This window comes from Delphinapterus leucas, chromosome 7, assembly GCF_059928025.1.
Source record: "Delphinapterus leucas isolate spDelLeu-1000000601 "Yukka" chromosome 7, BTC_Dleu_Yukka2, whole genome shotgun sequence".
Classification (NCBI taxonomy): domain Eukaryota; kingdom Metazoa; phylum Chordata; class Mammalia; order Artiodactyla; family Monodontidae; genus Delphinapterus; species Delphinapterus leucas.
The window spans coordinates 13,540,339-13,552,487 of NC_143135.1; the positions used below are offsets into that span (position 1 = coordinate 13,540,339).

The 12,149-nt window shown below is 37.5% G+C and overlaps 1 protein-coding gene and 1 non-coding gene across 9 annotated transcripts in view; both read left to right on the forward strand.

Moving 5' to 3' along the window:
- CKAP5 (cytoskeleton associated protein 5) overlaps window positions 1-12,149 on the forward strand; it is a 113,810-nt gene that overhangs the window by 83,515 nt on the left and 18,146 nt on the right. For all 8 annotated transcript variants that reach the window (XR_016393702.1, XM_089914098.1, XM_022592082.2 and 5 more), the window contains 9 exons: window positions 2,064-2,258; window positions 2,634-2,769; window positions 3,908-3,996; window positions 6,225-6,350; window positions 8,356-8,505; window positions 8,809-9,012; window positions 9,222-9,357; window positions 9,783-9,976; window positions 10,959-11,131. Coding sequence is in view for 7 of the 8 variants with exons in the window: in XM_089914098.1 (XP_089770224.1) it covers window positions 2,064-2,258; window positions 2,634-2,769; window positions 3,908-3,996; window positions 6,225-6,350; window positions 8,356-8,505; window positions 8,809-9,012; window positions 9,222-9,357; window positions 9,783-9,976; window positions 10,959-11,131 (1,403 nt within the window). In the remaining variant the exon portion in view is untranslated. The remainder of the gene's footprint in view (window positions 1-2,063; window positions 2,259-2,633; window positions 2,770-3,907; window positions 3,997-6,224; window positions 6,351-8,355; window positions 8,506-8,808; window positions 9,013-9,221; window positions 9,358-9,782; window positions 9,977-10,958; window positions 11,132-12,149) is intronic.
- LOC115804184 (small nucleolar RNA SNORD67) lies at window positions 9,466-9,576 on the forward strand. The gene has a single exon (XR_004025035.1). It is a non-coding gene; the product is annotated as a small nucleolar RNA SNORD67 (small nucleolar RNA).

The following is a 12,149-nucleotide window of genomic DNA, read 5'->3' on the forward strand; positions in this document are numbered from 1 at the left end:
GCAACCTCTGTGTCTGATAACGGACTATCATCGAGAATATATATATATATATATATATATAAAGAACTCTCAAAACTCAACAGTTAAAAATCTAATTACAAAATAGGCAAAAGACATGAACAGACATTTCACTGAAGAGGATATACAGATGGCAAATAAGCCCATGAAAGGTGTTCAACATTATTGGCCTTCAAGGAAATGCAAATTAAAACTGCAATGAGATATCACAGACAACTATCAGAATTACTAAAATAAAAAATTGTGATAACACCAAATTCTGGCAAGAATGTGGAAAAACTTGAACACTCTCCTGGTGGGAATGTAAAATGGTATAGCCACTCCAGAAAACAGTTGGGCAGTTTCTTACGAGACTATACGTGTAGTTACTATATGACCCAGCAAGTCTTGGGCATTTATTCCAGAAAGATGAAAATTTATGTTTACACAAAAGCCTATATACAAATGTTCATAGCAGCTGATTCATAATAGCCAAAATCTGGAAATAGCCCAGATGTCTTTCAACAGGTGAATGCTTAAACTATTGTATATCCATATGTGTAATACTATTTAGCAGTAAAAGAAACAAATTATTGATACATGCAACAAGTTAGATAAATCGCAGAGGAATTGTGCTGACAGTTCCAATTCCAAACAGTTACATACTATATGATTCTATTTATATGAGTTTGAAATCTCATATTTTAGAAATGGATAAACAGATTAGTGGTTACCAGGGATTAGGGAGTAGGAGGAGGGATGTGAATGTGGTTATAAAAGAGGCAACACATGGGATCCTTGGGATGGAGCTGTTCAAAATCTTGACTGCGGGAATACACTAACACATGAACAAATTGTAGAGAAAGCAATATAGACACACAAATGAGACAGAATCAGACTGGGGCAATCTGAGTATGATCAGTGGATTGTATCAATGTCCATATCCTGGTTGTTTATACTATAGTATAGTTTCATAAAGTGCTACTGTTGGAGGAAACGGAGTAGAGTGCCTGGGATCTCTCTGTATCATTTCTTATAACTGCACGTGAATATATAATCATCTCAATAAATATCTCAACTAAAAAATAAATGCAGGGCTTCCCTCGTGGTGCAGTGGTTAAGAATCCACCTGCCAATGCAGGAGACATGGGTTCGAGCCCTGGCCCGGGAAGATCCCACATGCTGCAGAGCAACTAAGCCCGCCTGCCACAACTACTGAGCCTGCGCTCTAGAACCCATGAGCCACAACTACTGAAGCCTGCATGCCACGACTACTGAAGCCCATGCACCTAAAGCCTGCGAGCCACAACTACTGAAACCCGCATGCCACAACTACTGAAGCCCATGCACCTAGAGCCTGTGCTCCGCAACAAGAGAAACCACTGCAATGAGAAGTCAGCGCACCACAACGAAGAGTAGCCCCTGCTCACCACAACTAGAGAAAGCCCATGCGTAGTAAATGAAGATCCAGCACAGCCAAAAATGAATAAATAAATTTAGTTTAAAAAATTAATTTTAAAAATAAATAAATACAGATTTCCCTGGCATCCAGTCGTTAGGACTCTGCTTTCACTACCGTGGCTGCAGTTTGATCCCTGGTCAGGGAACTAAGATCCCACAAGCCACACGGCATGGCTGAAAAACAAACAAAACAAAAAATAAAACGAATATTTTAGAGATATAGAGAAAAACTGTCTATGTAAGGCAGAAAGCAGAAGTCCTGGTAGAACTTGTCATCTTCTAATCAAATATTTTGCATCTTCTCTAGCTGAATAGTTCTTAGAATTAAAAAAGAAGTGAAAGTTTAAGATGCATTAAGAACTATTAAAGCTTTATAACTTAATGCTCAAACGTGGTCCAAAAAACTGTGTCCTTATCTTAGCTGATTATCTTCATTGCATGTTTATCATTTCATTGGACAATGGAAATGACTGATTTCACACTGGAAAGTTGTAGTGTGAGAGCTAATTCAGTGTTTGGTACTGATAAAATCATTAAGCTGAAGATCATAAATAATGACAGTTTTCTATGTGCAGTGTGTAACTGGTCTTCATTTCTTTTGGCAGCTTCTGGGCTGGCTGGCTGAGAAACTACCGACTCTCCGTTCCACCCCCACAGACCTTATCCTTTGTGTTCCCCACCTCTACTCCTGCCTAGAGGATCGCAACGGAGATGTGCGAAAGAAGGCCCAAGATGCCTTGCCATTCTTCATGATGCATTTAGGATATGAGAAAATGGCCAAGGCTACTGGGAAACTAAAAGTACTACTACTTGTTGCTGCTGTTAAAAGCCATTTAGAAAAATATTGAACATGAATTTATAGGCAAAAGATCATATCAACCTCCTATGAGTTTCAACTTGAAATCCCAGTGAGAGCAGAAATAAAATGTTTAGTAGTGTAGAACTTCTAAAGAATCTGCTGTCTTTGCAGGGATGAAAATTGTGACCTTCTAGAATGGCAGCTAATTTACTGTGACTTCATAATGTGTTACTTCTCTTGCACTATGTGCTGCCTCCCTTACTTCATTGGTATTTCAAAACTAGGAGCTCAAGGATTTGACAGCAGGTCTGTTAGTAAGCATAGCATGAGCATATCGTTTATGTGGCCTCTCACCTCTGTTATATTGTCTCCCTAGCCAACTTCTAAAGATCAGGTGTTGGCCATGTTAGAGAAAGCCAAAGCTAACATGCCAGCGAAGCCCGCTGCACCTGCTAAAGCAACTTCCAAATCCGTGGGAGGATCAGCTCCAGCCAAATTCCAGCCTGCCTCAGGTAACTCTTATTTTGAGAGGGTTAAAGGGGAAGGAAATAGTCAAGGGAACTCTTAAAGAAATAGAAACCTTCATTTTTTAATCACATTTCCTCATGGCTTAGATCCCAAATCCTCCCTCCATCTCCTTACCCTCCTTTCATAAACATTTGTCAAGTTACCTGGTTTTATGCCAGGAACTGTGCTGAGGGTTTAAGGATGAATGATTTGATTTCCAACTCCAAAAAGGAGTTTTGGAGTATCACAATGAAATACTCCAGAAAGCAAGTGCTCAATCTTACTTTTAAGGTTTCCACAACTATTTTCTGCTATTGGATATTACAGTTAGAAGGAGAATTGGGAGCATCTAGCTTAACCCTCTTTATTAACAGGTAAGGAACACCAAAGGTTAAGTGACTTGCACAAGGCCAAACAGCCAGCCAGTGGCTGAACCAGCAGAGACCTCTGCTTAACTCATTCATAAATGAGTTCCCCTTCCACTACACTTGGCTGTTTGCTGATCCATTCTAATATCTACTAAACTTCTTCAAGGGAAATTTCTTGATTTCTTCATCCTAATGTTAAAATTCCAAAATGTACAAATAGAACACTGATCTGTAACTGCTGCTCTTCTAGACTTATTGCTTAAACAAAATAATAATATTCTGTTTAGTGGGGTAGAAATTATTGTTGCTATAAAGTGAGAAATTTTACATGTGTTAAATTGTTGGTATCAAAGTATATATTCAGTTATAACATTTATTGGGATCTTGCTATATGGTTTACTATAGTATCAAAGGTGATAGACTCTTCCCTTAAGGAAGTATCAGTCTAACATAAAGGTTTTTTAACTGCTATTTAGAAAATGGTTTTAAACTGCAGTTTAAATGTTGATAAAGGAGATGTAGATTTTCTGAATTAATTTCATGAGGAAATCGGGGAGAAAAAAGATTAGGAAAAAAAATCTAACTGAAAGTACTTTAAAAATGGATACATTTGTTTAAAAAACACTTTTCAAAAAAATAAAATAAAAATAATTTTTTTAATAGATGTATTTAAAACTACTGGCTTTCTCACCATCATTATATATTTAACCTGCCCAGAATATAGTGATATTAGTTAGAGTTTATGTTTACAGTACATGTTTTTTTTTTCTCAAAGCACCTGTTGAAGATTCTGTTTCTGGCACTGTAGAACCCAAGCCTGATCCAAAAAAGGCCAAAGCTCTAGGAGTTTCCTCTAAAGCAAAGGTATGTTAATTCTGCAACTTAGATGTAGAATTGCTTTTAAGTGTTTTATACACTGAGTCATTCTTTTAGCAAAGATTATATTACATATGAAAGATTATTACTACTCTTGATATTATCTAATTATAAAGTATTTATTTATACAAGTTTCTGTGTCTCACTTTTAATGTTACCTCAAAACAAAGACTCCTATTCTCAAGAGCTACTGCCAGGGTTTCTGACATCCAGGACTTTGAGGGAGATTTTCAGTAGTAGGCAACTTCCTTTACATTTGGCAGAAAGTCATTATATTAGGTGTTCTGATTAGACTAAAAGGAAATATCTTCTGTCCCCACACCAATGGGATTTGATGCATCACCAATCCTTTTAGCATCCATGCAGAGTTGGACAATTTAAAGAAATGTGTTCAAATGCTCAACCTTAAATATCCCCTGGGTGTGTTTTCATTTAATTTTTTTTTTTTTTGCGGTACGCGGGCCTCTCACTGCTGTGGCCTCTCCCGTTGTGGAGCACAGGCTCCGGACGCGCAGGCTCAGCGGCCATGGCTCACGGGCCCAGCCGCTCCGCGGCATGTGGGATCTTCCCAGACCGGGGCACGAACCCGTGTCCCCTGCATCGGCAGGCGGACTCTCAACCACTGCACCACCAGGGAAGCCCTAATTTTTTGAATCATAGCAAAGTGTCATCAGTTTCTATATCAAGATTCAGAGCTTGTCACTGTATTCAAAGAATTGACTGTTTAATACTTACAAAAGGAAAATTGCAAAACTGTGCAATCAGTAGTAAATCTAATAGTAAATATAAATGGAGAAAACTGTTTCATTAACTGCATGTAACTGATGAAAGTATGCAGAGTAGGAAATGTTTTATTATCCAGTACATTTATTATTACATCCACATTATGGAAGGGCCACTCTGTGGCCATTCTTCTAAATATTAGTTACTCATTTTCCCTCCCTATGCTTGGGTCCTTCAACTCAGTGAGTTAATTTAAATGAGTAATTATCTTCTGAACTATCCAGTGAAGCTGTTCTTTTCCTGTCCTTCTCCCTCTCCTCCTCCCAAATTTAACAAGCGCTTATTTCAGTATTTTGATCACAAATGCTTTGAAGTATTTTTGACTCTGTTCTTAATGCAACTTTCTTTTCAGTCTTTTGCAGTTTACGAAGCAGTTTCACATAAATGATCTCACATTTGTTTTGACTGAATGACTTAAGTGTTTGAACTAGAAAGAAATGCTGGCCTACTAAAAATAGCAGACTTTTGCTATATTTATAATATAATAATAATAATTCCAGTAATTAAATTCAAATTTTACCTTAAATATATATACCATGTGTTCACAGTTTCTTTCCATCTGATACAAAGGTTCTAAATCTTGGATTCTTTTTAAAAGCCACTTAAAAAAAAATCTATCTATTTATTTATTGGCTGCATCGGGTCTTAGTTGAGGCATGCAGGATCTTTCGTTGCAGCATGCGGGCTTCTCTCCAGTTGTGGTGTGCGGGCTCCAGAGCACGTGGGCTCTGTAGTTGTGGCACGCGGGCTTAGTTGCCCCATAGCATGTGGGATCTGAGTTCTCTGACCAGGGATTGAACCGGTGTCCCCTGCATTGCAAGATGGATTCTTAACCACTGGACCACCAGGGAAGTCCCTAAAAGCCACTTTAGTAACTTAAGTATTTAAAATGTTTCTAGGAAATTTCTCTCTAGAAACAGGTTCAAAGGGTCTCCAGTTACAGTAATGTTATAGAGATACATTTTATATACAGAGAAACAGAAAAGTTTTCTCAAGTTATGTGAAATGTGTGCATACCATTCAAAATGTCATTAATATGGAAAGCTATAAACAGTGTTGAAGATTCCAAGAAAGAAAAGAACTATCCATTATATGTCAGTTATATCAATAATTATTTTAAAAAACTATCCAAGAAACAAAAATAGCCTGTAACCCAGACCAATGATATATAATAGCAGCTTTTCCAACCACATCACATGCCAGCCCAAGGACTAACCAACAGTTACTTAAGAGTGCTATTAGAAACATTTTTAGAAAACCTGTACACAAATATATCAAATGCAAGATTCTGTGGTTCATTTGTTTGTTTCATTTGGAATATGATATAGAAAGGTGTCTCTGGTTTATATAGTGCCCTTTTGCTGGGCAGTAACAGCGAATTCCCAAGAAGGAGTAGCCTAAGCTAATCAGTATTCCCTGTACCTTGGTTGTAGACTGCACAAGGAAAGAAAGTGCCAAGCAAAACCAGCTTAAAGGAAGATGAAGACAAATCTGGTCCTATTTTTATTGTTGTTCCAAATGGAAAGGAGCAAAGAATGAAAGATGAGAAAGGATTAAAGGTAAGGAAGAAATAAGAATCTTCAGGAGTTTTTTGCTTGTTTGTTTTAGTTTCGTTTTGTAATCAAGAATAATTTTTCTGTCTGAAATTCATATCATTGTGAAATATCTAATAATTAACTGAATCTTTTGCTTATAAATTATATCTTGTTTCTGTAAGACTATTTTTGGGGGGTTTTTTTGTTTGTTTTTAGAATCAAAGACTGGAAAGTAGTCATTGATTTTTTTATCAACTACACATATGTAATATACTACTCCTTTATTCTTTCTTGTACCTGACCTTAAAAGATAGATTTGGTAACTATATATGGCTAGTTTGATCATTTCGCTTTTTTTTTCTTTTTTAACATCTTTATTGGAGTATAATTTCTTTACAGTGGTGTGTTAGTTTCTGCTTTATAACAAAGTGAATCAGCTATACATATACATATGTTCCCATATCTCTTCCCTCTTGCATCTCCCTCCCTCCCACCCTCCCTATCCCACCCCTCTAGGTGGTCACAAACCACCTAGCTGATCTCCCTGTGCTATGCAGCTGCTTCCCACTAGCTATCTGTTTTACGTTTGGTAGTGTATATATGTCCATGCCACTCTCTCACTTTGTCACAGCTTACCCTTCCCCCTCCCCATATCCTTAAATCCATGCTCTGGTAGGTCTGTGTCTTCATTCCCGTCTTACCCCTAGGTACTTCATGACCTTTTTTTTTTTTTCTTAGATTCCATATATATGTGTTAACATATGGTATTTGTTTTTCTCTTTCTGACTTACTTCACTCTGTATGACAGACTCTAGGTCCATCCCCCTCACTACAAATAACTCAATTTCATTTCTTTTTACGGCTGAGTAATATTCCATTGTATATATGTGCCACATCTTCTTTATCCATATTCCATTGTATATATGTGCCACATCTTCTTTATCCATTCATCTGTCGATGGACACTTAGGTTGCTTCCGTGTCCTGGCTATTGTAAATAGAGCTGCAATGAGCATTTTGGTACATGACTCTTTTTGAATTATGGTTTTCTCAGGGTATTTGCCCAGTAGTGGGATTGCTGGGTCGTATGGTAGATCTATGTGTAGTTTTTTAAGGAACCTCCATACTGTTCTCCATAGTGGCTGTAACTATATATGGCTAGTTTGATCATTTCGCTTTTGATGTTGTTTTGGTTTTATTAATCAGTTAAAACTTTTCAAAATATATACATTAGAATTTTTAAAAATTCAAACAATACAAAAAAAGTACAGAAAGTATGAAAAGCATGTCTCCCACTCCAGTCTCCCTACACAGGGAGGATGTTATGACCAGTTATTTTGTGTATTACTCCAGAAATAATAATATTCCATACCTATACAATCATATATATATAAATATATGGCCCTCGTTTTACACAGATGGGAACATGCCATACTCTTTGTTCTGAATCTTACATTTTTCTTTTAATAGTATTTGAAATATATATCTTAAAGATCATTCCATATCTGCAACGCATGTATGCGTTCATTCTGTTTATTGATGCATCATATGTATGTACCTTTCTTTATCCTCAACCCACTATGTTGAACATTTAGGTTACTTCTAATCTTTCACTCTTATAAACTATACTGCCATAGGCATCTTTGAATATAGGTTTTGTGCACATATGTAAGTATATTTATATTAAACTCCTAGAATAATATGTACATTTAAAATTTTGATAGAAATTTCAAATTTGCCCTTTACTAAAATTGTACCAACAGTATCCACCATGTTATACAATAATAGATCATTGATTTTTCTAGTAAGAATTGCTGAAAATTCTATTCCTAGAAGATTTTCAGAGTTAAGCTTCCAGAAGTATGACAGACAGATTGAGAGTACATTTTGCATTCATACTTAATTATACATTAATCTTGGTGAATTTAAAAATATCCTATTAAACTGATTCCTGCAGCTGCTTTAAATAGAGTTCTCTACCACATTTCAGTTGAACACCTTACAGCTCCTTTTCACTGTTTTTTTTTCAGGTGCTGAAGTGGAATTTTACTACTCCGCGGGATGAATACATTGAGCAACTAAAAACTCAGATGTCTAGCTGTGTGGCTAAATGGTTACAAGATGAGATGTTTCACTCAGACTTTCAGCATCACAACAAAGCCCTTGCTGTCATGGTTGATGTAAGTTTGCAACAAAATAAATATGCATGAATCTCAGGCATGAAAATACTGAGCCCTGTGAAATCATCGGAAGTTTGCATGAATTGAGAAGGAACTGGAATACACCATGTTCTCTGTTTTTAGAGCTTTCTTATTATCTGATAAAATAAATGACTATATGTCTATAATTTGGGGTCTTAAATGGAGGCTTAAAAATCTATCATTTTCTTTTTGCACTGCAGTAAAATTTGAGAGTTACTTGCCTAATAGAACTTAAATTTTTATAGTCTAATTTGTGAGGGTTTTGTATTGTTTTGTTTCAAGCACTTGGAGAGTGAAAAAGAGGGTGTCATTGGTTGCCTGGATCTTATCTTAAAGTGGCTTACCCTGCGGTTTTTTGACACCAATACAAGCGTCCTAATGAAAGCCCTAGAATATTTAAAATTGCTCTTCACCCTGCTGAGTGAGGAGGAGTATCATCTTACTGAGAATGAAGCATCTTCCTTCATCCCCTATCTCATCCTCAAGGTAATGTGTTGTTCTCACTTTGGAAGATTACTCAAGTTCCCAGCTACTTCAGTTCCTGTACTTTTATTCCCTCTCCCCTCTTCATTTATTGTATGATGATGATACCTTCCACCGCTCATTTTATTCTTTCAAGATGTAGTGACACACAAGGGGGTACCTTTGCTACTCAGAGAATGAATCACTTAATCATTATTTTCCTTGTTGACTAGGTCGGAGAACCAAAGGATGTCATTCGTAAAGATGTCCGTGCCATCCTGAACCGGATGTGCCTTGTCTACCCAGCCAGCAAGATGTTCCCCTTCATCATGGAAGGAACCAAATCCAAAAACTCTAAGCAGAGAGCAGGTAAAGCAACAATTTAAATAGAGCCCTATGTCTGCAACAGTGACCTCTAAAAGAAATAATTTATAGATGAACCAGGAAATTTCTTGATTCTAACCTTCTGATTTGGACTGTGAGAGTGATGAGTTGCACACTGGTGGAGCCACAGTATCAGGTGATACAGGCACTGCTCAGCACCACCCTGGTGACAAAATCAAGTGCACAGGGGCCATCTGACTCACAGGCATCTCTTTCTTCTAGGAGCCCTTGCTATAACACCACTGTTTCATTGTGTATTTTATAGAAGGCAGTAAACAAGGAAGAATTCAAGGCAGAGCCAGAATAAGATTTTAGACCTTCACGTATGCCAGGGGAAATGTATCTAGTAAAGATAGGTCTCTATGCCAAATCTCTGTTGAGTCTCCTTAATCTAGCCTTTCTCTCCCCAGAGTGCCTAGAAGAACTAGGGTGTCTGGTCGAGTCCTATGGCATGAATGTTTGCCAACCAACCCCAGGAAAAGCCTTAAAGGAGATAGCGATTCACATAGGAGACCGCGACAACGCTGTGCGCAATGCTGCCCTCAACACCATCGTTACAGTGTACAATGTACACGGGGATCAGGTGTTCAAACTGATTGGAACTGTGAGTGACTTTTCTCTGAACATTTTCAGCATGTTGTGAATTGCAGGATCACTTAGGTGTCAAGTTTCATGCCATCTCAACTCTAAGTTTTTACCACTTTTTGTTAAAACTCAGCCTATCGATATGTCCTAGAATCCATATAAACCTTTGAGGGTGTCTCTGATTACTGTAGGACATTCAGGCTGTGTTTTACTGGAAATTAGATTTTCTTTTCTGAGCATTCTCCTCATAACAATTTGCTTTAGATGAAAACTATTTTTGAATCAAGAAATCTGAGCTAGTCTGGGATTTAAATTCTGCCTGGCAATCTCCTCAGTAATTTTTAGTGCATTTATTTTCTAGTGAACAAGTACTCACTTGTATATAATGTGGATTCTGGTACCTGTCAGATCAAAAGGGTCTTGAACTGCAGCTATGAGCCAGACTCTCCAAGCACAGAAGGTTCTGCTTTTGACTCCTTACTTCCTCTGAGCCAGTCGCTACTGTGGCTGGACCTGTTCTTCACTCCAGTTACCTCTTAGTAGCACATGTATTTACCCTGTGCTTATATATTTTTAGTTGTATTAATCTTATTAAATCCTCACTACAAGGCCAGTGAAGGAAATAAAGCAGATGGGAATTTTACAGACGACCAAAAGTGAAGCTTCTTGCCCATAGTCACACAGCTAGTTAGTGGTAATACCAAAAAATGAGGAAGCTTCATTTAATTCTTGACCTTTTTATTTGTAGTTATTCATAGCCTTTCCTTTTCTGTCCTTTCCTTCTTTCATATGTTCTCTTATATAGCAAGTCAGGTTTTAGCAGTAGTTGATTTTAAAATGATGTAGTGTTTTGAAAGGAAACTTACCCTAACATACGAGGTTCTGTTTGCTTCGACATGAAAATGGATATTAATTCTTGGGTCTTCCATTTAGGTTTTTAATTCTCTTCATATTCTAGTAGAGGGGTGTGCTAATAAATTAAATTCGGTCTCTTTTGACAGCTTTCTGAAAAGGATATGAGCATGCTTGAGGAGAGGATTAAGCGGTCAGCAAAGAGGCCTTCTGCTGCACCAGTAAAACAGGTGGAAGAGAAACCTCAGCGCACACAGAGCATAAGCTCCAATACCAACATGCTACGCAAGGGACCAGCTGAGGACATGTCCTCCAGACTCAAGTATGTGGATGGAGATAGTTGTCTGAGAGCATCTCTGTGGACTTTGCCTTGTGTGCTTAGAGCTTATCCTGTAACATAATCTTGAGTTCTTGTAGCCATTATCATGCATGACACAGTGTCTGGGTAAATGTCTTGTAACCAAATGTTAAATCCTTCAGTCTTCATTGTCTTTGTCTCAAAACCACTTCTAAATAGTCTTGTGCCTTCTTTCACTGCTTTTCCGTGGACAGAATTATGTATCGCACTTATAGGATGTAAGTACTGCCTGCTAATTTCTCATTAGCAGGGCTCTTATATCTTTCTAACTTCTGACTTGGATTCATCCCCTCTGGAGGGCTATTGGTGTAGACTTTATAACCAGGTAGAGGGTGTCCAAGTATCCCATGAATCAAGCCTTCCCTGAAAGTCCACTGGCTAGCAGAAGTGTCAACTCAATGTCATGTGGCTAAAATATGGGCTCACCTTCTTCCTTGTGTTATGTTTGGTTGTGCACAGGTTCCTATTCATCAGATAAGGCTGAGTAAAGTGCATGCAACCCAGAATGGGCTTAGGGACTCAAAAAACTGCCTTCTAAAAAAAAAAAAAAACTGCCTTCTACGCAAGATAGCTCTATTTTGGATCATATCATGAGTATAATTTTAACCAATTTGAATTTGGAGACTGTGAATATCTATTGCTTGGATGCAATGCTGGCCTGACCTGAGAGTGAATATTCCTAAAAAGAGGTGATTGACTGTCCCTCAAGTATAAAATTTACTGAACACTGCATGGGATGATGCTTATAATTAGAAAAACGTAAACACTGGTTAAATTGGTAGAAAAGAGCCAGGCAGTCTAGATATTTCTTAAATTTTTGCCCAGAAGTAGTGAGCTTTGAGTGAATATAAATATTCTTTATTATTTACTGCCCCAACTGGAATAGCGTACAAGGTTTGTTGGCTTTAGTGAACTAGAGAGCATACTTACAACTTGGCAGTACTGTAAGTACAAGTCAATCTTCTCTCTTAGGATATTCATG